Source organism: Struthio camelus, chromosome 23 (assembly GCF_040807025.1).
Source record: "Struthio camelus isolate bStrCam1 chromosome 23, bStrCam1.hap1, whole genome shotgun sequence".
Taxonomy (NCBI): domain Eukaryota; kingdom Metazoa; phylum Chordata; class Aves; order Struthioniformes; family Struthionidae; genus Struthio; species Struthio camelus.
Genome location: NC_090964.1, coordinates 6,455,290 through 6,480,303, shown reverse-complemented (window position 1 = coordinate 6,480,303; position 25,014 = coordinate 6,455,290). Strand labels below are relative to the sequence as shown.

At 49.3% G+C, this 25,014-nt stretch overlaps 2 protein-coding genes across 7 annotated transcripts; one reads left to right on the top strand and one right to left on the bottom strand.

Moving 5' to 3' along the window:
- Positions 1 to 1,265: 1,265 nt before the first annotated feature.
- On the bottom strand, positions 1,266 to 3,197 carry LOC104152391 (heat shock 70 kDa protein 1A). Its single transcript, XM_009687707.2, has one exon. It carries the CDS (start codon positions 3,195 to 3,197, stop codon positions 1,266 to 1,268), a length of 1,932 nt encoding a protein of 643 aa, XP_009686002.2.
- Positions 3,198 to 7,066: 3,869 nt separating this feature from the next.
- On the top strand, positions 7,067 to 23,195 carry FAM76A (family with sequence similarity 76 member A). Of its 6 annotated transcripts, none has more exons than XM_068917823.1 (10): positions 7,197 to 7,339; positions 8,485 to 8,549; positions 9,378 to 9,432; positions 10,009 to 10,161; positions 11,034 to 11,191; positions 11,766 to 11,852; positions 12,522 to 12,653; positions 17,767 to 17,902; positions 18,336 to 18,437; positions 21,113 to 23,195. In XM_068917823.1, the coding sequence occupies exons 1-10, from the start codon at positions 7,259 to 7,261 to the stop codon at positions 21,197 to 21,199; spliced, it is 1,056 nt and encodes a 351-aa protein (XP_068773924.1). In that variant the 5' UTR covers positions 7,197 to 7,258; the 3' UTR covers positions 21,200 to 23,195. The 6 variants fall into 6 exon arrangements, with proteins under 6 accessions (XP_068773926.1, XP_068773925.1, XP_068773928.1 ...); XM_068917822.1 differs by lacking the exon at positions 21,113 to 23,195 and adding an exon at positions 19,677 to 21,106; XM_068917826.1 differs by lacking the exon at positions 21,113 to 23,195 and adding an exon at positions 19,503 to 21,106.
- The last annotated feature ends 1,819 nt before the right edge of the window (positions 23,196 to 25,014 follow it).

Here is a 25,014-nt window from a genome sequence, read left to right as displayed (position 1 = left end):
AGTCTAACGGGCCCGAAGGAGAGCAGCGCATCTAGCTGACAGCAGTAGCCCAGTCTTGTATTTGTGTGTGTGAGGGCTGCGTCCTCCCCGGAGCGAGGGGTGCTGGTAGCTGAGGACAGGCATCTTCGATGGCTACACCCTTATTTTGTATAGCGAATTGTCTGGGTTACCCACCGTGCTTCCGGCTCAGCACGCGCAGGCCGCAGCACCCAGGGAACCGTGCTTCCGTCCAGGTGACGTGATTGCTCCCGATTGAGGGCGGCAGGTCGTGATATTTTCTTGTTTTCTTTCACTTGTTCACCTGCTTATTTTACAATTTGCTGCACTGATTTCTGAAGTGGTCTTTAATCATTCTCAGCAGGGGTGCTGACTCGAATTCATGTCTCGGAGAGAAATGATCATCACGCAGGAATAATGTGGTTTATTTTGTGGGACTCCAGGTCTCCAGATCTTTGATTCTCTCCACTGCAGTCAGTAAAACATGCTTTGACTTTCAGGCTTTCTTTCAATATGTGATGTTGTGAATTTGCCATCGAACACACAGGGCGGCTTCAAGAATTGCAGGTTTTGCACCCTCAGGAGCTGTTTTTCAGGGGCCTGAAACTTTGCGTTTGTCTTACCAGTGGCTCCCAAGTGTAAATAAGTAGGTAAGGATGGCTGGGCTCTTCAAAGAAAAGGTCACTTTGTTCTCTTTGAAAAGAGGGTGAACAAAGGACGTACCTGAAAAGAGGTGCCCTGTCCGCAGAGCAAGCCCTTGGTTACAGCTCCCAGTCCAAGGTGAGCTGCAATCACCCCACACCTACCTCGACATCCAAACTTCAGTGCTGCTCCAGGCTCCCTAAATCCCAGCTTTTTACTTCAAGCAAAGAGGGACTAAAGGTATAAATTCAAGCTTCCCTTTGGAAGAGGTGTGCTGTCTGTGTACCCTGCATTTCCAGCCCGCCAGCTGTGTAGGAACTCCCCATACTTGGTTCCTGGACACTGAACTATAAACTAGGGCTGGTGGTTTCAGAGAGAGCAAGCATTCCCCTGCAAGTGAAAGTCGAGAGGATTTGACACCTAACTCTCTTATGCCCCCTTGAAAATCCCAGGCCAACTACATTACCTGTTGCTCATAAATACACCCGCGCAAGTAAGCGTTGAGAGGAGATTTACTGAGGGGGGTGGTGATTTTCTGCAGGGGTCCCCTGTTCAAATGGGCTGCATCTGATGGTAAATTGGGGCTGAGCAGCCAGCGAAACTGGCCAGGTCCATGCCAGGATGTCCTAGGGGTCGATGATGGTGGTGGTCTGGGTGAGCTGCAAGGTCCAGCTACAGGTGGTGATGACCAGCTTTGATCTTTTCTTGTTGATACCTGTTGTGTTGTTTTTGAGGGATTTAAACCCTCGCATGGAGTCCCCGGAGACCATTTTTATTGCTCCTGACCGCCTCCTCTTCAGCCATGCAGCTGGACTCAACCAGGAAAAGGCCTGCTGGCATTTTTCTACCATCTTCTTCTTGGCCTGCAGTGTGAAGTAGTTCAAGATGTCTTCTGAGGTCCGCTTCATGCTGAAAGCACAGGACTGGAGGTAGTTCTTGGTGGCCAGCTTCCACTTCTGGGCCCTGTCCTCTGCTCGATATTTCTCATGGTCCTCTGCTAACCTCAGGATCTCCTCCTTGCTCAGTCGTCCCTTTTTGGCATTCACGGCGATTGGGTTTGTGTTTCCCGTGACCTTGTCCAGGGCGAAGACGCTCAGGATGCCGTCCGCGTCGATGTAAAATGTCACCTCCAACAAGGTCGTGCCACGAGGTGCTGGGGAAAGGCCCTTCAAGAGGAAATGGCCCAGCAGATGGTTTTCTTTAGCAATGGCCCTCTCCCCCTCATAAGCGCAGATGAGGAGATCAGGTTGGTGGTCATGGAAGGTGGTGAAGATCCGCGTCACCACAGTGGGGATGGCGGTGTTGCGCTTGACCAGCCCATGCATCCTCCCGGCGGCTGTTTCAATTCCCATTGACACAGACGCTATGTCGAGAGCAAGCAGGTTTCTGGCCACCTCTGATCTGCCCTCCATCAGGATGGCAGCCTGAATGGCTGCCCCGCTGGCCACAGCTTCATCTGCATTCAGGCACTGGTTCAGCAGCTGACCCCCGAAGAAATCTTGCAGTAGTTCTCGGATCCTGGGGATGCGAGTGGAGGCACCAACCACAACTACATCATCTATCTGGGTCTGGCTCAGCTTGGCATCCTGGAGGACCCTCTCCAGCAGCTCCAGCACCCTTTGGAAGAGGTTGGCGCACAGGTGCTCAAACTGGGCTCGCGTGATGTCTGCCTGCAAGTTGATCCCTTTGTAGAGGCAGTCCACACTGATGGTGGCTTTCTTGCTGGAGGAGAGGGTCTGTTTGACCGCCTCACAGGCTGTCCTGAGCCTCCAAACAGCACGTCTGTCCTGGCTGATGTTCTCGCGATGCTTCTTTAAAAATTCATCCATGAAGAAGCTCACCAAACAGTTGTCAAAATCATCACCTCCCAGGTGACTGTCCCCAGCTGTGGCTTTCACCTCCACAATCCCCCTGTCTATAGTGAAGACCGAGACATTGACGCCCCCCCCACCCATATCAAAGATGAGGACATTGCGCTCTCTGTTGTCGGGGTGATGGAGGCTGTAGGCCAGGGCTGCTGCCGTTGTCTCATTGAGGATCCTCAGCACACTGATGCCAGCAATTACCCCGGCATCTCTAGTGGCTTGGCGCTGGGAGTCGTTGAAGTAAGCTGGCACAGTGACGATCGCATGAGTGACAGGTTGTCCCAGGTAGTCCTCAGCCATCTCCTTCAGGTTACCCAGAATCATGGCTAAGATCTCCTCGGGGAAGAAGGACTTCTCTGCTCCCTTGTAGGACACCTGCACTTGTGAATTCCCCTCAGCTTTCACCACCTGGAAGGGCCAGAAGTCTGTGTCCTTCAGCACAGCTGCGTCTTCGTATGCCTGGCCAAGCAAGCGCTTGGCACTGAACACTGTGTTGGGGGAGTTGAGGGCTGCCTGGTTCTTGGCTTCTTCACCCATCAGCCGCCCTGTCTCGGTGAAGGCCACGCAGCTAGGGGTGGTGCGAAGGCCCTGCTTGTTGCTAATGATTTCCACCTTGCCATCCTGGAAGAGACCAACGCAGGACTTTGTGGTGCCCAAGTCAATGCCGATCGCAGGTCGTCTCAGTGCGGGCATCGTCAATCTCTTCAGCATGGTGCTCAACCTTTGAGAGAGCTGCTGTGTCTCCCCAGAGCAGAGGTGATGGTGTTGCTAGGTCAGGCAGGGCCAGCAGGTCTCCCCAGTACATCGGTTCCCCTTCGCTGGGCTGATGAAAGCCCCTTGCCCGGGTCCCCTGCCCCCAGCCGGGCTGTGAGCCCCTCCTCCTCGGCCGCCTCGGATCGACTCTGGCTGCGGGCCCTGTGCCGCCATGGCAGCCCCACGATGGGGATGTCATAAGAGGGCTGGGAACCTTGGGACAATTGCAGCTCCGCATAGCTCATGGGGCTGCCACGGGGCGAGATGGGGCAGCAGAGCTCTCTGCTGTGCCTTGGAGCCGGCACACAGCTACGCTGCACTGCAAAGAGACGCTGGCCGGGTTTTGCAAGCCGGGTTGGAGATGCAAGGCAGCACGTCCCCATGAACCACTCTTCAGAGGTATTCTGTTGCAGTGAAATGTACTCTCTTTGGGAGCATCCAGAATTGAGGGGGATCAATCTCGCTGTACATCTGGAAATTCAGGGTGGGCTGAGTTTGCCACAGCAGCCCAAAGTAGGTTATTCTCTTAGGAAGGCTTTTCAGCTGGGTTTGGTTTTCTCCCTGCCCTCGGCTGTCCTACATACTGCACTTCCCTCCAGAGGCAGCTGCGCTCCAGCGCAGACCTCTGTGCAGCAATGCCAGGTGGCCAGTAAATGTGCTCCAGCCCCAAAGCTGGCTGCCTTTCAGCGCTGGATGAATTATCTGTGAAAACCTCTCATGGCTTGCACAAAACAAGGTAATTATTCAGAAAGCAGGGGACATGAATAGAGCCAAAATATGAAAATATTATCTGTTAGTGATTTACTAAGAACCACAGACAGTGTCAGAGAACAGCAGCTGAATCAAACTCGGTTTGGCAACTTCTTGGCTCCCAAAAGCTCCAGACAATGCGGTTCCCCAGGGCTGGAGCATGAACTCCAGCAACGCTCTTATGAGCCGGGGCACGGGTGCTTCGGGGGCTGCTCTCTCCAGAGCCAGGTCAGAAGAAAACCGGGTGCTTCATGGAGCCAACTGACACGTGCTGCACAGCCCTCAGCTTTTAGGATGACAAAAACTGCAATCCGGGGGCAGGAATTCTCACTTTTGCTATTTAATGTGGTACCTGGAGCTTTCTGGGTACAAATGGTTGCATCCGGGAAGACCAGAACAGTCTCGGGCTCTGCACAACAGTAAGCTAGAAACTGCTTCAGTGTTAGCGAGGCTATCCTGGAAAATCACCGAGGCAGTGGCTTTTTAAACGTTTTTAAACGTTTCTTATTACACTTCCTTCAGTAGCAGCTTTACAAATGCTTTTCCTTAGCCAAATGTTTTTCCCTTGGTGACTATGACTGCTCTGGCAGGTTTGTTGTTCACGTTCTGAAACGAATCGTTCCTTTTCCTTAGCTCGAGAGATTTGCAAACCCCGTGACTTTTAGGAGGTTTTATTTCTCCTAACAAATCGCTTGTGGCGTTTACGTTTTCCAGGTGCTCTGTCAAATCTGAGAAAGCTGGACAGCCCCAGTCTTCCACCTCCATCCCGTTTCCCTAAGAAACTATCCTCAGAGCATCACAGTCCCTGAACGAGGAGGGTTTTGTTTAAAGCTATCCACCGCCTCTGCCAAGCTCTGCTCTGCCTTCTGCTTTCACTGACTGATATTTCCCAATCAAAATCTAGCATCCAGCACAAAGCAACAAATTTCATGAAATTAAGTATTTCTCCTACACACAGCATATTTGCCCAGTGATTATAACTGGTCCCCAAGGTAGCCAAGCACAGCAGAATTTCAGTTTAATATGCACACCCACGCAGCCTTACAAAAAACCCAAGACACTCCCCCGGTCCCTCTCAGGAAAGACTGCTCGCTGCAGTGAGCATCTCGTATTTCAGCTTCACTACTTGCACACTTGCACAAACTAGGACTGGGAATACTCCCTAATCTAGTGTATTAAAAAAAAAAAAAGTAGGGAAATAAGTTTCCCAAAGATTTCAGGTATCCCTGATGGCCCAAGAGGGGGTTGGGTGCAAGAGCGCAGGAATGTCAGGCAACACAAAAGCAACCAGATCACACTGCTGGGGGTTTATTGTTAACGCAACTCTGGAGTTTTACTGTCTTAAGTATTAGCTGTAGCATGGATCTGCAGAGTGAGCTTTTAACTCCAAACCACTTTAATACCCCAATTTGTTCAGATAGGCAGCACGTATGTAAGTTCACAGCACCTGTTCGGTGTCACATGGTAAAACTGTGACAACTTCTTGATTAAAAAAAAAAAAAAAAAGAGCAATTATTAAGTGTGTGTGTGTGCGTGCACTGTATTATTTGCCCTTGTCTTCTGACAGCAATTGGAAGCTAATGTCATACCCAAAGCGAAACGCAGGCAAATTTTCCCGGTGGCTAGAGCTGCAAACTCCAGCGCCCAAGTTGTGGTGTAAACAAAGCAAGCTACAATTTGCAATGCTGATCCTGCCCCAAACCAGAGGCAGTTCCACCCATGCAAATCACAGCTTGCCTTGGCTGCGCTTGAGACTTGCAGATGAGCAGCTGCCCGAGCAGCAGGCCACCGACTGCTGGAACCAGAGCAAACATCCTAGGGCTAAGAGGGAAACGAGTTCACACTAGGGTTTTCCTTTAGCTGCAGACACTGCCTCCTGCCTCATCTCCCTTCCTTTTCCTCCAATTCTCTTTCCCTCAACCTTTCAGGCACTGACACGATTTTCCCTCCTCTGCCCCTGCCCTGACTCCTTTCTTATATCAGTCTCCAGCTCTTCCAGCCCACCCATGTGGCTCTGCTCCCCCTCAGCTCCATTCTCAGGCCTGGGGCTCCCACTCCTCCGTACACTCCTTTGCCCTTTCCCTTCCTCTAATGTGACCCTCCTTCACCCACCCCCTCAGCAAGGCCTCCCCCTCCCCTGCAGCAGCTCCTCAGCCACTAGCCCAGCTCAGCTTCCTCCCCGCTCCCAGCCCCTGAACCTTGCCCTCATCCAGCCTCCCCTTCTCCCAGCCCAGCACATCCCCCTCCCTCTCACTGCTCTGACACAACCAGCCAGGCCTGCCCCGGCTTAGCCCAGCCACACTCCTCCTCTCCCCTTTCCCTCAGCCCCCGACCCCTTCCCTTAGCCCTGGCCTTGCCCAGCTCAGCCCCCTGACCCCTTCCCTCAGCCCTGGCCTGGCCCAGTTCAGCCCCCTGACCCCTTCCCTCAGCCCCCTGACCCCTTCCCTCAGCCCTGGCCTGGCCCAGCTCAGCCCCCTGACCCCTTCCCTCAGCCCTAGCCTGGCCCAGCTCAAACCCCTGACCCCTTCCCTCAGCCCCCTGACCCCTTCCCTCAGCCCTGGCCTGGCCCAGCTCAGCCCCCTGACCCCTTCCCTCAGCCCTGGCCTGGCCCAGCTCAGCCCCCTGACCCCTTTCCCTCAGCCCCCTGACCCCTTCCCTCAGCCCTGGCCTGGCCCAGCTCAGCCCCCTGACCCCTTTCCCTCAGCCCCCTGACCCCTTTCCCTCAGCCCTGGCCTGGCCCAGCTCAGCCCCCTGACCCCTTCCCTCAGCCCCCTGACCCCTTCCCTCAGCCCTGGCCTGGCCTGGCCCAGCTCAGCCCCCTGACCCCTTCCCTCAGCCCTGGCCTGGCCCAGCTCAGCCCCCTGCCCAGGCCCGGCCCCGGGCCCGGCCCCACTTCCGGGTCCCCTCCCCGCAAGGCCTTGTGGGCCGCTCCCAGCGCCGCGCGCGCCCCCAGGACGCGTCACGGCACGGCGCGGGAGGGGGGGAATAGGGGGGTAGGTTGCATCACCGCGGCGCGCGCAGCACTCCCCGCGTGACGTCAACGCTTCCCCTTCCCCAACGCCCGTGAGAGGGGAAGACGGAGGGGAAGCCGGGCCCGCCCCGCCCCCTCTCGGGAGTGGCGGTCCCGCTAGCCAATGAGACGCGGGAGACGCGCGACTCATGTGAAGGGTGGCCAATGGCGAGGGCGGAGCGGGGCGGGGCAGCGGGGCGGCCGCCGCGGGCTGGGCTGCGCCTGTCAGCGCGGCGGCGGGATGGCGGCGCTCTACGCCTGCACCAAGTGCCACCAGCGCTTCCCCTTCGAGGCGCTCAGCCAGGGCCAGCAGCTCTGCAAGGTCCGGGGCGGCCCGTGGAGGGGGGCGGCGGCAACTGGGGGGGCTGCGGCCTTCGGGGCGGCGGCAGTGGGGGGGGGCCTGGGGGCAATTGGGAGGGCGGTTTGTGAGGGAGGGTAATTGGGGGGCTGTTCTGGGGAGGCCCTGGGGGCACATGGGGGGCCTGGGGGCAATTGGGGGGCTGTTTGTGGGGGGCAGTTGGGGGCTGTTTGTGGAGGGGTCCTGGGGCATTTGGGGGGGGCTTGAAGCAATTGGAGGGTTGTTTATGAGGAAGGGTAATGGGGGGTGGTTTGTGGAGGGGTCCTGAGGGCATTCGGGAGCTGGGGTATTAGGCAGCTGTTTCTTCTGGGCAGGCCCTGGGGCATTGGGGGGGCTCTTTTGGGGCTACTAGGGTTTTTTTTGGGGGGGGTCTGGGGTCACTGGAGGATGCTGGGGGATAGTTGCAGGTCTAGGGAGGAAGATAGGGGCTGTTTGTGAGCAAAGGCCTGGGGGCAACTGAGAGGCTGCTTGTGAGGCAGGTTGGTAGCAAGGGGAGAAGCCTGGGGTGTTTAGGGGAGCCTAGGGTTTTTTGAAGGGGTTCTGCAAACACTTGAGTGGAGGTCTTGAGGTATCTTGGAAGAGGGAGGTTGGCTTGGGGGTGGTAGGTGAGGAAGCACAAGACCTGGGATGAGATAGGAAATGTGTGTAGGGGCAGGAGAGGGGGTAGAGTGGGGTTGCTGAGGGAGATGGGGCAAAGGAGGGGGGTATAGGGGAATCTCCTAGGAATGGGGCAGAGAGGAAAGCCAGGCTAGAGGCGTGCTGGGCCCAGGAAGTTTGTGGAGGGAGGAGGTGTGAATAACTGTGGCAGGACTGTATGTTCCTGTCCCAGGAGGTGAGGCCTGCCGTGACCCTTGTCTGTGGGCGTTGGGCAGGAGTAAGCCCTTGTTAGGAATCTGAGTTTACTTCTGCATCACCTGTGACACATGCCGTTCCTATCACCCTTCCTCTGCTCTCAGCCCTTGTAAGAGCAGTATGATTGCACAGGGAGGAAATGTTTGAGTTTGACAAGCGCATGTGGTGGGAGTGGAAGTCAGCAGGTGATGTGGGACTTTGGGAAACGGCGTGAGGGAGAAGCACTGCGTCTCACTGAATGCTTCCTGTTGTTGTAGGAGTGCCGGATTGCACATCCCATTGTTAAATGCACTTACTGCAGGACTGAATTCCAACAGGAAAGGTAAATGCCTGCTGAATTGGGAAGACTGAGGTTTTCTTTAGAACAGATGCACCTGGGGAGCTATAACGATCCCACACCTTTGATGTCTGAGCCTTAACCTGTAGATTGTTGCTGTGGGAGACTTGGGAGACCTTTGGCCTCCTTCAGAAGTCTGCTGGGAGAGTCGGTGTGCCTGTGCGGCATCCTTAGATTTGCACCTTTCGCTTGGCTCTCATTTCTGGTCAGGGCTCAGTTGCATTTTCCAGGGAAGGATCCAGAGGCATCTTCCCAGGAGTTTTCTCTTATTTGATTTCTGGTATCCAAACTTATTTTCTAACACGTTTTCCTTTGCTGTGTGTCTGCCTTTTTGCGAGTTATATAACTTACAGAGGAAGGGTTGGTAAGCCCCGGAGCTGATGAGCATAATGTGTGCAGGCATTGTGTGAGGTGTTCTTTCCTGTGTTTGTTGGACAAATATACCTCTGTTCTGACCTGCCCTTAGTTTGCAATCCAGAGCAGGCTTCCTCCAGAACTGAGGTTGCCACTAGTGCCGAATCATGTCTACTGCCAATTAGCCAGTGATCACACTCCTGTATTTGTAAAGACAAAAAACTGGTGTCATCTGGGGACACCTTAATTAAAAGATACCTCCTAGTAATACCATTTCTTGGCAAATTATCCTTGACCAGATGGGGACAGGAAATATACTTTGTTACCAGAGTCCCTTGTGAAGATGAATATGGCCTTGCCACTAGAGATGAAGCCTAGGGGAGACTGGGATCCTAACCATAGAGATTTAATTTTCTTTGGGGAAGTGTTAATAGAATGATCTATCCTTCTTCTTAACAGCAAGACCAACACAATCTGCAAGAAGTGTGCTCAGAATGTGAAGCTCTATGGAACAGTAAGTGAGCAGGGCTCATTCTCACCAACCTCTTTTCTTTTAATCCCTCTTGTCTTTATTCTATTGAAGCCCAGAGCAGTTTATGCGCTGGCTTTGTTGTAATAGCATGACTGATCAATAATATGCAGCTCCCTCAAGCGTTAAGCTTTACTGTTTAATTTTTTTTAGTACAGAACAGAGCAGCTCTGCATCATTTTAGGCCAGGAAATGAACTATTCAATATCCAATAGAAACAAGAACATGATTACATAAAGTGAGATTGCCACAGGAAGCAGTGATAAATCTTTCTTCCTGCTTGTCTGAAAGCTGAAGCAGAGATTTTGATTGTTTCTCTTTTGATGATATATATTTTCTGAAGATTTCATAGTACTTCTTATTATACATTGTCCAGGTATCACGGATAAATACGCTTAGCTAGAGACTGGGGATCCAAATTACTTTTGTCTCCTGGATCAGCATTACAGTTAGCTTTGTCCAGGGAAATAAAGGTTTTGAAGTGATGGAGAGAAGAGGAAAGAACAGTGTATTAATGTAATTAGAAGACACTGCTATATCATTTGTTCTTGTTTTTTAAAGCCAAAACCCTGCCAGTACTGCAACATAATAGCAGCATTTATTGGAAACAAGTGTCAGCGTTGCACAAACTCTGAAAAGAAGTACGGACCTCCACACTCCTGTGAGCAGTGCAAGCAGCAGTGTGCGTTTGACCGGAAGGATGATAGGAAGAAGGTCGGTACCTTTGTAAAGGGGTCTGAAAGGGTTAAAAAAACTGATCACAGTGACTGTATGTCTGTCTGTCTTCACACAGTCTCTAGCGTTTCAGAAGAGGGTGTCTCTTGATTGTAAAATGGTTTTCTGGAGTTGAGCTTTGCTGTGGGAGCTGTATGTTGGAGCTGTTTAATCTTTGAGCCCCTCTGCTCCTTGGCCTGCTCTGTTGATGAAAGGTCTCTTGAATTTGGCCTAAGAGTGGGTGGGATGGCGAATGAAAAGGGACCTTTTTGTGAAATGAAAAGTACCTGCTGGGCGAAAGGGATGGAAAACGATACTTATGCTGTAGCCTGAGGTGCTGAAAGTCTCCTCCGTCCCCCACCTCAACTAAGAAACCCATTCCATGGCTTCTGTGCATCCTTTACTTGAAACAATGTAAGGATTTGTATATTTATAAGGCCTGCTTTTTGCAGGTTGTAAACATCTATTGTTCATTTAGGTTGCTGCCTTGATAGGCGCTGTCCTCCTGCTGATCTTCCTTGAGCACAGAGCCTGGTTGTTTTGGTCTCCAGGGAATACTCTTTCATGTACAATTACCCGACTTGGCTTTGACAGAAATCCCACTGGGAGTTAGCCTGTCCTGGAGATTAGGTGATATAAGAGAGTCAAAAAGCAAAGCTTGGAGGAGACTGTAGATGTAATAAGTTAGCTGCTATTAATAATTATTGCCTGCATTGCACCAGCCATGTCAAATGTACTTCTTATCCTTTCCAGGCACTTGAAACCTGAAGGTTGAAAACTTGAAAACCTGAAGGTGCTCCATGTCTTTTCTGTGCCTGGGTTGTGGACAGGAAACGAGATGCAATTCTCCCTCCAACTCTCTTGTCTTCCAGGTGGATGGAAAGCTGCTATGCTGGTTATGCACACTGTCCTATAAACGGGTCCTACAGAAGACCAAAGAGCAGTGCAAACATCTGAGCAGCTCTTCCCGGGCAAGCCTGCAAGAGAAGGAACAATACAGTAGGCTCAGCAGTGGCAGCCATTACAACAGGTAACCTGCATTAGCTTCTTAGCAATCCCTTCTGTTGTGCAGGGCTTGCCTCTGGGGTGAACAAACAGGATGCCTGACTGCTGCACGCTCCTTAGATGCACCTCTGAAGTAACTGGGAGATGCGTCTTAGGCCTCAGTACCGTGGCACAGTGATGGGTTTTGGCAATTGTCTGTTCAAGAGAATTTGGCTAAATCAGCCTTTGGTAGTATGCAAGCCCCGCTGTTCTGGCTTAGGCTTGTAGTCTGACAGTGGTTTGCAGTGATTTGACTTACTGAACTTTCTTGTATGCAATTAAAGCTAAACTGCATTTGTAAAATTTGATGATTGGAATGCAGCTTTTAAGCGTAAGTTCTTCAGCTGCCTACTGATCTGACTGACACGTTGCTTTCTGTTTATTTTTAGTCTCTAGCGAAAGGAGAATTGAAGCTTAAAGGAATGAATTTTTTATCATTCTTTCTTGTGCTAGGAAATCTTGTTTTAATAGGCTAGAAGTGGGTAGGAGTGTTTATCTGTTGCCCTGTCTTAGACTGCAAGTCATTCAAGATCTGACACACAATTTCCTTGTTTCTCTAGCCAGAAAACCTTATCCACCTCTTCTATTCAGAATGAAATCCCAAAGAAGAAACCCAAGTTTGATGCCATATCTGCCAATGGTGACAGGTGAGCCTGTTACATGGGGAAATTGTGGATGGGTGGTCTTGTTTGCTTAGTTTATATAACAGAGTTCTGTGCAAATAGCAGGAAGACCTTATGCTAGAGCAGCAATCTTAGGCTTTGGGACCTCAAGGGGTTGCATTAGTAGCTTTCCAGGACCTGGCAGGCCAATGTTACTTGGCATTTAGACGTAGCTTTGAGGAAGAGAAGAATACCTGATATCTGAACCTGCTAGAATAGAAATTGCTTGTTGTCTGAGCTTACTAACAGTTGCAGAATCTGCAGCGAGATCAGCTTTATCCTCTCCCTGCCGTTACAAGGAAAGGTGGGTGTTGGCTGCACTGTAGAGTTGAGGTCTGCAGTGTTTGTGCTTCTGGGCTATTAGACTGATCTGCAGGGAAGACAGCCTTAGAGAATAGGATCAAGACCCACCTCTTATTTACCCTCCTGCCTTTTGGGGGAGGGACAAGCAATCAAGCAGCTTTGCTTGAAAGCAGCCAATCCCATTCTGCTGTCACAGTGCCTGCTGGGTTATGTTGATGCTGGCTGCATGTGCAGCAGAATGGGAGTCACTAGCAGAAACAGGAGAGTGAGATGGTTTTTTTTTTTTATTATTATTTTTTACGCTCTTGTACATGCATATTTTCATTCCTCCCTTTCCTCTCTGATTCTCAGCGTTCCTTCCTCTCCCGAGATGCTTTGTCCCCCTATCCAGAGTGCCCCGTCCACGTTGGCGCAGTGGGCTGCTTCCCAACAGAGTCTCGGTGCCCACCATTGTCCTGTTTCTCAAGGCACTGACATCCTGAAGTGAGATCACCTATTGTTTTCTCCCCTGTTGCCCTCCCTCCCTGGGAATTGCCTCATATATGGAAAGTGTCCCTATCGATGGATCTCCTTCCAAACAGCAGTGAATTGGGAGCATGGACCAGAGCGTAGGCTCATTAGTGCCGAAGGGGCTGTTAAAGTTACTGGTAATGAATTGTTCGCTATCTGCCTTGAATGTCTTTTGTTTAAGATCAGAGATAACATTGACCCTATAGGTACAATTGACCTCTTGTTTGTGGTTGTTAATATAAGAAATGCTACAATGTGAAATAGAACTTAAATAATCTTGTAGGGCAGTGATTCCTGCACAGTGGTCTACAAGACTTTTATCATCTGAATGGTGTTTTTGATTGCAAATTGGAACAATTTAAGGGTTAACTGTGGTTTGGGAACCGCAGCTGAGCCTGGAGCGGTCAGAGAATTCTCCTGATTGCCTTTTAACACTGGTAGAGCGACAGGAGAGACTGGAGACAAGTGTCTGGTAGAACTGGTGCAGCCCATCTGTATTGCTGCAGCTTTCCCATTAGAGTCCTGTTAAGGCTCCCGCTTACCTGCTGCGGTTACTGTCCAGGCTATAGGACAGTATCAGGTATTTTTATCTGCTCGCTGCAGCCTGGGCTGAGGCCTAAGAACTCATTTTAATACCCCTGCTGGCTTGAAAATAATCAAGAAGCAAAAGGTCCCGTGCTCTGGTATCAATTGCTCAGCCGTTTGTTTGCAAAACAGGAGCATGCACTGGGTGAAACAAATGCCTTCATTTCTCTTTGCTCTTGTATCAGATGTTGTCAGGCTGGCTTCTGCCAAGGTTTTAGGCTATGGTCCTTGCCACAGACTTTTTTGATAAAACCCAGTAACAAACTGTGTGTAATTTTAGCAACTACTGAAGAGCTCCAGCACCATGCTGTAGAAGATATAAGCTGCAGATGCTTTAAATAGACACAGGGCTGCATTTCTTGGGCAGAATGAATGGTGGCTCATTAAGTCTGTTTTGGGGGTTACTGGGTTTTTTGTGAGGGTGACTCCCAAAGTAAACCTCTCCTTTTGCACTGTGTTGGTATAAGATTGTATACTGAGTGGGGAGCAGCTGCAGTGCAGGGCTTGTTTTCATCAGCAGTGTGCTCTGGAGTGGGGTGTTACACAACTCGCACCTCTTCGTTGCTGAGAGCAGCTACAACTTTCTGGAGAGTGCATCTTGGCCGCAGGCTCCAGACAAATTTCTAGTGCAGCCTTTAGGTGGGCAAAATCTGAGCATACCTGAGCTCAGTTAACTCTGGTAATGCCCTCAACAGGGTCCAACTTATCTGGAATCTTTGTCTCCTTTGTCTTGTGGGTGCAGCAGAAAGTCCTTAGCTTCCTCACTGAACTCCTCTTGAGCTCAGTATGTTTTTGTGTTTTCATATTTCTGAGTGGATGATGCTCTTGCAATGCTCGCTATTTGGAGATTGAGCAAATGACAACGGGTCGTGTTTGCATGGTTCATTCTGGGTGAGTCCTGCTGCAAGGAGCTAACAGCACTGTCCATGCAGCACACGGAGTAGCTCACTTTCCTTAGCAGCGACTCTTGGCGCCAGCCTGCAACAGACCTTGTCTTACTCATGCTATTGTTCTGCCAGTGCCCTTCAGTCCCAGGCTGCTTCTGTGTGCATGAGAGCCCTGGCTTCACCCGCAGCCTCTGTGGCTGTTCTGGTCTTAGGACTCCTCACCTGATTGTGCCAGAGCTTGCTGTCCTCATCCTCATGTGTAAATGCTGCCAAAAGTGTGTTCATGTTACAGGTCAGCCACCTTGGCCTCTGTGGGCAAACACACTACAGGCAGTGAGGAGCGCTTCTGACCGAGCTGCCTGGGGGAGTGCAGTAATGCCAGAGGATGCCGAGCAGCAAAGTTTATTTTGTAAAAATGCTCTAATTTGTATAGAAAAATCCTGGCTTATACTTAAAGCATTAGGGCTTGGAGTGAACCTCTTCTGCTTTTGATATCCTTAGAGGATATATAAGTTCAGCTGCTGATTCGTATTGGTCTGGATGAAATTTTGTGCATGGAGGATATTTTTGTCTTAGGTGAAATTTGAATGCTGTTTCAGTCAGCCTGGTCTGTGCCCCTTTACACCAGCCTCACTTGAATAGCAGAATCTTTAAGCACGGCATTTATCTTGCCTAATTTCAGCCATTTAACAGGTGTTGAGTTTAAGGCAATCATTTTGGTTTTTCTGCTCAGTAGAGAGGCAGGTGTCTTTGGAAGAGCTCCATTTTTTTCCCCTCTGTCCCCATTGAAAGCAACGGGAGCCTCGTCAATTCACTTTAATTAGAGGCATGAATTTTAGCCTGTTCAGACGTGGAGAGCGTGTCCCTCTGACCTCTCTCATGGGGGCTGGAATCCTTAGGATGGAATTTATTTGTGGGGGGGGAAGGGCTTTTGTTTATTTTCAATCCATTTGTTAAAGGAATGGAGGCAGTTTTCCTTCTGATTTTGGAGCCCCGGGCTCACTCCTTAATGTGAGATTAAAGACAGAAACCTTTCATTATTGACTTTTCACACTTTCAGAGAAGGGGTGGGGAGGGGGGAAGCGCCTTCCTTTAATTTGCCCCTTGACATGTTTGAGGGTGCATTTTGCAGCAGTTGGACAGCAAAATACCTGCTTGAATGCACGTACTTGACAGGAGGATGCTAGCACTCTGAGCCAGCCAAACTGCTCCTATACCTGCATACCCTAGAGGTAGGATGAGGTCCCTGAAAACCTCAGGTAGGGCACCCGAGCTTGCCTGCGGCCACTGAGAGTGCAAGAGCTTCTCTGTGAAGTGCTCTTGGCCTGCGTGTCCCTTCTGCTCCCCGCTGGGTGGCAGAGCTGGCTCTCACCTCTCCTGGTCCATGGAGGGCTCTGGAACGGGAGCTGCCAAGGAGGGAATTTTTCCTGCCTGAGCTACTCAGGGAAATGTGAGCATCTCCTGGCAGTCTTTATCACCGCAGGATGCAGCAGGAGGAGAGCTTGTCTGGGCAAAGAAACAGCATAAGCAAGGGTTTCTTTTTAGCCAGAAGGATTCAGTGAGGAAGCCTTTCTTGTTTTTCTGTGGAGGCTGTTTTTCATTTTGTATTTTATTTCTTTTCTCCCCAGCATATTTGCACTGAGTGGGAAATGAACGCTACCGTTAATAGCACAGAAATAACACAGAAAGGTGCTGGAGCATCTACCATCACCACTGTGCTACAGAGCCTCTACTTTGGGGGAATTGTGCTCAGGAGCAGTTTTTAAAATGGAGGTATTCTTCTCTAGTGTGCATACATGAGCCTCTTCTGCATTTGAGAGCTACGCTGTGTGACAAGCACAGCGTTAGATCAGGTGCACCTGGAGACCTGCCATATCTTACAGTGTGGGCTTTGCTGTCAGTGAGCTCCGGCTGCAGGAGACAATAGATCCAGTCTGCAATGAGTGCCTGTCAGTTGTGCTTTAACTGTGCAAGGCTCTTCCCCTGCAGACAGCGTCCTACAGACCCTCGGTTTTGAGTTTAGCTTTGCTGATGAGGTCAGACTTTCTCTTTCAGTGCCATGGGGCTGTCGTGCGACTCTCAGATCTGCAAAGCTGCCCCTGCTTAGTTTCTCTCTGTAGATTCCCAGTAATGTTCCCAGCACAAGGGTGGGAAGAGCCTTTTCTCCTGTCAGCTCCTTGCTAACGAATCCAATCAATGCAGACTGTGCTTTTAATTAGAGAATGGATTATTTCCAGGCACTAGAGGAAACCGCTGTGAGGTGAGTAGCCAGTACTGTCTTGTTTTTACACATAGGGGAATAGACGCACAGAGATGGCAGCATACTTGAGAGAGGCAGCGGAGGGGGCGAGCAGTGTTTGAGTTCAGCACATGCCTTCCCCAGTCCACTGCATCTCCCAGCTTTAGAGCTGAATGCAGGCTCTAAGACATAGGTTGGCCTACTCTGGAGGCTTTCAAAAAATGTCAGGCTTCAGGTAACCTTGCCTGTTTATCTTTATAGCAGCAATGCTGTCTGATAATGGCCAGATTTCTAGTAGTCTTTTAGGTGAAGGTTTGTTGTCTTTATTATTACTGTTAAATTTGTATACACCAGTATTAGATGTGTGTTGCTGGGAGTGTGCTGCCCCTTTAGCACTGAAAGATAGGCTTGTCATTGACAGTGGTAAGGGACAGAAGACAGGGAAAGATCAGGTGAGCTCCCTGGGCCTGTGGCTGCAGCTTATCCTGCCTGATGATTTGAAGTACTCCTGTAAGCAGAAGACTGTGGATGGCTGCCTGGAACACTGGACAACTTACAGGGAGATTTGTGAATTACTCACTCAGGAGGTGTCTCATGTCCAGAGAAGTTCTCAGCTGATCGCTTAGGTTTAGAGCACCTGCTGGGGTGTGAGTGGTGTCTGGGAAAGATGCATCTACTTCCAGCTATTTCCCTGTCTTCCTGAACAGAGTCCTTTCTGCTCTGAAGTGGTAATGAAGCTTCCTCCTAACTTCCTATATCGTGGTGGAATCAAAATACAAAAGCCCAGCATGTCTTGTTCTGCCTATTTCCGTGCTGAGGACAGTGCTGACTCTAATCTAAGGTGTCTCCCTTTGCATTGTTTGTTTAACTTAGGGGTTATTTGTTTCTCTTTCATGTTCCCTCCCTACCAGAATGTTTGTTTACATTTCGTGACAGGTTTTGCCGTATACCGATGGACTGCCTGTGAGTGAAGACTGTTTCTAAGTGGTTGCATAAAGTTTCATTAGTTCCCTGATTGCTGTCCTCAACTCTCTGGTTTGAAAATGGATCATTACCACCTGAATGATAGCTACAGACTCTGGCTGATGGTCATGGAATACCCATAGCAGTTCAGTTTCCCTGCTAATCATGCAGTGATACAGCTTGATATTTTGCAAACATCCCTCTTGCCCATCATACCATGTGTTTCCCAAATTCAGTGCAGCATCCAGGGCAGAGATAGAGGTATCTCCTCCAGATACTGAGTGGCTGGTGAACGCAGTGTGTGTCGTGAAGTGATTCCCGTTCTCCTTCAAGTGCCATATGTGTGGGAATTTCCCTGCCTCAGTGAATAGAAGGGGTCGTGATGAGAGCCTTTCCCTGTTCTTTGCTGCAGTTTTTCTCCAGACCTCGCCCTGGACTCTCCTGGCACTGACCACTTTGTTATCATTGCCCAGCTGAAGGAGGAGGTGGCTACTTTAAAGAAGATGCTGCACCAGAAAGATCAAATGATTTTGGAGAAAGAGAAGAAGGTACAGTCCTTGGCTTGCCTCCCCCCACAGCATGCATCAGCATCCAGACGGGTCACCCTCAAACAGAGTCTGGCTCTTTATCTTGGGGTGAACAGCAAAGTTTCTGCCTGTTTCCAGGCTGCCTCTTTTCCAAGGTTAGAGAGGCTTTCTGGACCCCTCTCCCCCCAGCAGGGCCTCGCTGCATAAAAGGCTGTTTTCTGACCACTGTCTCTGAGAGCTCCCTATGGGAGTAAGGCCAAGAAAGGCCGTGTCTCTCTGTGCAGTTCTGTGATACCATTTTGGTCCTGTAGCATTCCACCTGCCACCCCAGCACATTTCCATACTCTTCCAGTCTCAGGCAACTTCTGCAGAAGCATTTTCTGTGGCAGGGTGTATCTGGGGTGAAGGAATACATTTCTTCCCACTCACACGCTCCTTGCTGGTTTGCCTGCAGATCACAGAGTTGAAAGCTGACCTGCAATACCAGGAGTCACAGATGAGGGCAAAGATGAACCAAATGGAGAAGACACACAAGGAGGTCATGGAGCAGTTACAGGTGACAGCATTTTTGTTTTAATTTGCTGAGCTGCACTGTACCTAGGAGTGACTGAGGACACTCTTGATCAGAACACCTTGCGAGCTTCTGCACGCGCAGCTCTGCTAATGCTTCTCAGCCCTGTCCTGCAGCCTCTCTGCTCTGCCAGGCCAGCCCCTCCCCAGCTCTGTACTAGGCTGCAGCGCACCTTAACCCGTATTTATAGACTCCTTGCTGCTCCCTACTTGGGCTCAGTCTTCCTGTATTGCATAGTGCTGTGTTGTGTCCACTGCAGACTAGATGGGAACTCTCAAACTCATTGAACTTATTGCCAAAATCGGGTTTGAACCTGTCTATCCAGACTGCAAAACCTTTGTCAGCCCCCTGCACCATGTAGCTCTTAATGTGATTTATGTGGCCAGTAACCAAAGAGAACAAAGCCCAAGAAACAACAGGCAGTTTTTTTTAGAACTGTATCTATGTAGTCCAAATAAAGAAGTCCCTGAGCTTGAGGGAACAGGGAGAGCAGGATTCTTGTCATGGCCATGGAAACACTAGACAGACTATCAGCATGAATACGCTCTGAGCCACTGAAGAGATCGGGTCAAAGGGGAACTGGTTACAGGGAAGAAATCAGACACAGAAACGAACTTTGCACCCTTTAATTACTGTGAGGTTTATAATGATCTAAAGCTCTAGCAATGAGAAATGGGAGGCAATAAGAAAAAAGGCCTGTATTCACACAGAGAAAACAGCCCCTCCTCCATCAGCACACACCCAAGTTAATTATTAGAGCCCAAGGCAGGTTTTGGAGACTATAGGTGCTGTCAGAAAGCTGGTGCCCTTGAGATTCTGTCTACAGCTCACATTTGTAAGCAATTTAAGCCTGTCCCAAGGCTGGAATATCTTTCTGTGGTGTGCAGAGGGCTGGAAACACTTCCTACCCCTTGTAAGCTGTGCGGCACTGGTTTGCATGCAAGGAACTGATGAGAACCAGAGCCTTCTCTCTCTCTCTCTCTCTCTCTCTCTCTCTCTCTCTCTCTCTCTCTCTCTGTGTTGCCTTCTTGAATCTGCACTGTGTTTCAGCCCAGATGTTTCCCTCTCATAGCTTTGGATGGCCTGCAAAGAATGAGTTGTTCTTACTCCAATTCTGAATAGACAATTATCCATTATCACACACCACCACTATTTGGTTGCCTTTCTTGACAGCCCTGGCCACGAGGTCAAGGGCTAACTGGGACCTGACCTCCCTCCTTGCAGTGGTTCTCCAAGGCAAGGCGCGCTGCTCACTCAGTGTGTGTATGTGGCAGAGGGGGGAACAACATACGCTGGTGCTGCCTTTGCAGTAGCTAAAAGAGGACGTCTGCCTCGAAAGCTGTCGGACACCTTCCAACAGCCTTAATACCTGTTCAATCCTAAAAGGAAAGAGGAAGCATCAAATACATGAATGGGTTTGCCCACAGCCACCTGTCATACCTGGGTGGAGAGGGGTGTGCATGTCTATCGCCCGCTGTGTTGTTTTGTACTTAGCTCGGAATGGGACTGCCCAGAACTTGTTCTCTCTGGTGTCCAAATGTTTTACTTCAGCTGATATTGACTGAGGCTCTGGAAACTTTATTCATTGATTCCAAAATAAAAGTTCAAATCCTCTCGGAGTACCACAGGTGCCTTGAAGTGTTCATATGATTCACTTTTTTAATGTACTGTTGGTTTTATTATTTTGTCTGTCTTTTCATGGGGGGAAGCAGGGATATCTGCAATCTTCCATTCTGCAGGAGGCAAAGGAAACTGCTTTACCACAGGCAGCGCTGGAGCAGAGGGCTGAATTTGTCTAGTAACCCTTAGTCCTTTGAATGTTTGTTCATTCATTGCAAACCAATGCAGAACAGCTGTATCTGGCTTCACATGGGTTCTACCCCTTATCCTACTGGTATAGAGTAAATTGCTAAGTAGGCTAAAGGGTTTTTCAGTTTAAGGAGAGTGACCTCAGAGGTTTGATAAAAGGGCCTGGAGAGCCTTCGTTTCTAAGTTAATTCAGTCCAAACCAGAGAGACTGCAAGTTGTTACCTGTTGGTGCTCCGGTGGGTTCAGAAGGCTTCTAGGGATGCAGAATTAGTCAATATAGTACTGAATCCGGGTGAAACTGTTGGCAGTGTCTGAAGAAACCAAGAGTTAAACAAAGCTGGAGAACAGTTTCAACTGCTCCACCCTGGATTTGGGACATGAGTGAGGATTTGGGGTGGGGGAAATTTGCCTTCTACCTCCTAAACAAGAGTCAGGATGGGGGCTTGAGTCACTCGAATTTTATTCCACCACTTCTTACCCTGTCAAAATATGGTGGCTGGTGAAAGAGGAAGAGAAGGAAGAAAAGCCAGTCCTGGTGATGCTGACGAGTGTCTTTTTCAGGTTTAATGAGAATTGTGCCTTTGTGGCATTTCACAACGGAAGCTGTTAGCCTTTAGCCTACTTCTAAGTTACAGCAGCAGGCGATGCATTGGGGAAGGGATGGAAAGAGTCCTTTCTAGGTGGTAGAGATGAGATGCTGGACTCGAGCTCGTGCTGTGGTGCAGTACAGCAATATCTACCTCTTTCATCTGCACGCAGGATGCCAGCAGTGTGTGTCCAGGCAGTTCTAGGATCCCAAGAGCTAATGATGATCCATGCCATTAAAATACCCATTTTCACTGTGTTTCCAGGCCAAGAACAGAGAACTCCTGAAGCAAGCAGCTGCCCTATCCAAGGGCAAAAAGCCTGAGAAGTCGGGAGCAATAACCTCCCCTTAAAAACAAAACCAAGCCCCCAGTCTGGGAGCTTTCCCCAGCATTAGCCAAGGAGTCTAGGAGGCCTGCCTGATCGCTGGAAGCCAAAACCTCACTTTTGTCACTATCCCATTGCTGTGGACTCGATGGAAACGCCTGGTGTGTGTTGCCTTTCGACAGCATGCTTGAGTGTGTCTGGTTTCAATACCTGTTGAATACCGTTCTGTGCTATGGTGATCCATGGGGAGAGGTCCCAGCCATCCTAAATCCCCCCAAGTTTCTGGAAGAAGTGTTTTCCTAACCAGTTAGTACCACTGCCAACCCTTTATATAGCAAACAGGAACCTGCTGCATTAGAGACTTCTTGCTGGTTTCAAACCTGCTGCTCTGAGGCAATAGCCGTGGCCAGTTGTTGTGCAGATAAGGCGGCAGCTGTGCATGGTGGCAGCTTTGTTTTTTGAACTGTTCCCTCTTCAAAAGGAAGCTGATAATCACCAGCCCAACAGATGTAACCAGAAGGTTGTGTCGCTGCTGAGAACCCATCTTTTTGAAGATGCTTCCAAAATGGGGGCTATATATTTATTTTGGAGGATTTTTGTTTTGTTTTGTATTTTTCTATGTCAGCTTGGCAACCCTGACTGCCTGGTTTTATGTTTTTGTTTTGTTATGATAGCTTTTGGTTTGGGAGCCAGAGCATAATGATACAGACCCACCTGGTACCCCTTGGTGCCCTGGTTACTTAGTGGCCTTTGGGCTTCGGTGACTTTTGCAGCTTGGTGTGACTGAGCTTCTCTTACTCCCCTTTCTTCACATGAGGCTGAAGGAGAGTTCAAGGCTTGGATATTTCCTCTGCTCTCTGCAGTCCCTGGATCAAGTTCACTTTCTTCTCCCCCTTTCCCTGCCCCGTTGCTCCTTTCCAGATGCAGAAGTAGGGGCCAGGTTGGCTCCAGGAAAGTGCTTACTCAGGCAGTGACCCAAGCCAGGAAGTGTTTCTTGGGGCTCTCCAGAGACACTTCTCTCTGCTGATTAAAAGCCAACAGGATAAAAGGGCTATGAAAGTTCTCCGTAGCAAGGATGTGCTTCTCAGAAACAGTGCGAGTGCCGTGGCAAAGAGACCGCAAACAGCGCCAGCAAGGCGCTGGGAGGTGTGCTCCCCAAGCTCTGTCTGCAGTGCATCTCTTGGGGGAGATAAAAAGCACTTGGCCGTTAGGGGGGAAAGCACAGAACAGCTCTTGAGCTGGCAAGAACACTCCTTGGTATCCTAGCACCGAGCTCTTCAGGGTGTGAAGAGACATCTCAGGGTTTGGAGACCTTCGGGGCAGAGGAGTAAAGGATGCACACTTAGTCTGGAGTGGCACTGAAGGTATGCGGTGAAGAGGAGAAATTGCCCTTTTGAGACAGGGCTGGCTGCTCTGTCAGGGTTTTTATTAAGCTTTTAACTAGAGATTATGATTTCTTTTTCCTTTTTTATGTTACTAAAGATGACTTTACTCAAAGGCACTTTTTTTGATGATGTTGGCTTCCGGCATGGAAGGAGCACGCTGCAGCATCAGACACTCTGCCACGTTTTTTGTTGTTATTGTTGTTCGTTTTTGTTTTTTAAGAGACTTCTGACGTGAAAAGGAAAAAAAAAAAAAAAAGTTGTTACACTTTGCCAGAGTGTGACAGCAGGAAAATACTCACCTAATTTTATACTTCACATGTTTTTAGAAAATGAGGTGATTGATGGGATTTTTTTTAAATGGGCGCTTTGCTTTTTTGTTTCCCTCAAGACACAGAAATAGAGGGAGAAAGGCCCTGTATATACTATTATGTTTTTTTTTTAATTGTGACAAATTGATCATGCAGTTGAGTAGCTGATGGTTTGTAGTAATAACATTGTTTCTTTGTATGTTTGTAATAATGGAGATTTTAAAGGGATGCTTTGATTTGTACAAAACTCTGACAAATGTAAAAGTGTTTTAAAAAATCCTCATCTGTGTGTCTGATACTTTCTATTTGCCTTAAAGAAAAAAAAATTACATCCTTCCCTGCCTGGAACTGATTTGTCTCCTGCTGGTGACTGCCTGGTCAGAGTAGCAGTCATGCCGCTTTGGTATTTGCTGTGTATGGGAATGAGATGGCATTTTCTATTGTTTGGTTCGCTCCTACTTTTGTTTCTGTCTTTAAATCCTCCCAATCAAGACTGTTGCTAGGATCCTTGTTACTTGGTTACATCGAGCTTCCCAGGACTGATCTGGCTGTACCAGATGAGATCTCTGTATTTTCTTCCCCAAACACATGAATGAAGATAGAGCACAGAAACAATACAGTCTTGATAGGAAACAAAAAGACAAGAGGATAAGGGTCTTGCCTTCTTTTAAGATATGGGTCTTGCCTTCTTTTAAGATATAAATGCAAACTGGGTGAGTAAACACCTTTTGTGTCTCTGTGTCTTCCTCCTAGCTCAGCCAAGACTGGAGTCGTTTGGAGGGAAAAACAGATTTTTTTTGGAAGCTTCTAATTTTCCAGCAGAAATTTGGTGGCCCAAAACTCTCCTGATACTTCCATCTGAACGTGCTCCTTGGCCCTTGTGGGAGCTGTAGGTCAACGTGTTGTGGCTTTGCTTCTCATCTGTCATTGCAGCTTCCTAGTGAGGCGACCAGTTCTCTGATGCACCTTGCTTTCCTCTGGCGGGGCAGATGTGCTGTGTCCCTGAACCTGTCTGTCCTCAGGGCACTGCCTGTAGTGGAGAACGAGGAACTGCAAACCGTAGCTCTGAAGAAACACCTCAGCAGCTTTTCCAACTCAAAATATTCTCTCTTTTATGTTTTTCAAAATCTAGAGCTGTACGCGGAGAACAGCCATTGTTTGGGAAAGCATTAATTGTGACAAATGCCCAAATTTGTAGTTAAACACCGAGAAGAAAAATAGTTTCTAGGGAATCTTTTTCATCAGTCTTATTCTTCTGATCTCTTTGGCTTCTAATGCCTGTGAAAAGAGACTGATTTGTGTGCATTGAGACATATTTGAAAGGAAAGAGATGGTGTATTTCAGATGGCTGTTGCCTCCTCTAACTTGCCCCCCTTAGGAACTGTATTACAGTAGCTCACAGAGGGTAGCAGTCTGTCCTAAGTCCACTGGCTACAGCCTTACAACCCCAGTGGAAGGAACAGTTGTATATTTTTCTTCATAGCCTCTTCCAGGTGAGTCATTCATTTTTTTAGCAGCCATTAGTGCTACTTTCAGGGAAGGAGAAAGGACAGGATGTAAGTTTTCTTCCCCTTTCTTTTGAGCTCTGAGTTACTACTTCTGATGTGGTTGTTTTCCACCTGTAAATGGTCAGAGTTTTCGTCCTGGATTTGTTGGACCTCTGGCTCCCTGAAGTAGCCACAAGCCGTGTCGAGGGAGGGATGTCCTGCTTGAAGCATTTAGGTTATTGCCACCTTGCTGAGTTATTGTGGCTCAGCTGACTCAGGGTAACTTGTTGTAGGAATTTACGAACGGCTGTGCTAGGTCAGACCATAAATCTAGATGAGTACCCTCTCTCGCCAGGTAAAGGCCACGGAGGGGATCCTGGGGAAGAGGGTACAAAACCAGATCATGAACAAAGCAATAGTTTGTTGGCTTCTAGCACCCAGTGGCTTAGGGGCTTCCTGAGGTGAGCGTTGCACCTGTGGCCTTTAGTAGCTCCTGGTACTTTCCTCTTAGGTCCGTTTTTAGCCAAAGGTGGCTAAATCGCAAGCTCTTAGCCTGCCACAGTTGCCAAGTCAAATGCTCTCCTGGCGCAAGAAGGCAACGCGTGCAGAGACAATCTGCTTGGCAGCGCTTTCTCTGGTTAGCGCTACGTAACTGTGCCAG

Excerpts from the sequence above, each read along its gene's own strand:
- LOC104152391 (XM_009687707.2), bottom strand. The coding sequence starts at position 3,197 with ATGCCCGCACTGAGACGACCTGCGATCGGCATTGACTTGGGCACCACA.
- FAM76A (XM_068917822.1), top strand. The coding sequence starts at position 7,259 with ATGGCGGCGCTCTACGCCTGCACCAAGTGCCACCAGCGCTTCCCCTTC. Across the intron at positions 11,853-12,521 it reads ATATCTGCCAATGGTGACAG|CGTTCCTTCCTCTCCCGAGA; the intron begins GTGAGCCTGTTA and ends TCTGATTCTCAG. Across the intron at positions 12,654-17,766 it reads CAAGGCACTGACATCCTGAA|TTTTTCTCCAGACCTCGCCC; the intron begins GTGAGATCACCT and ends TCTTTGCTGCAG.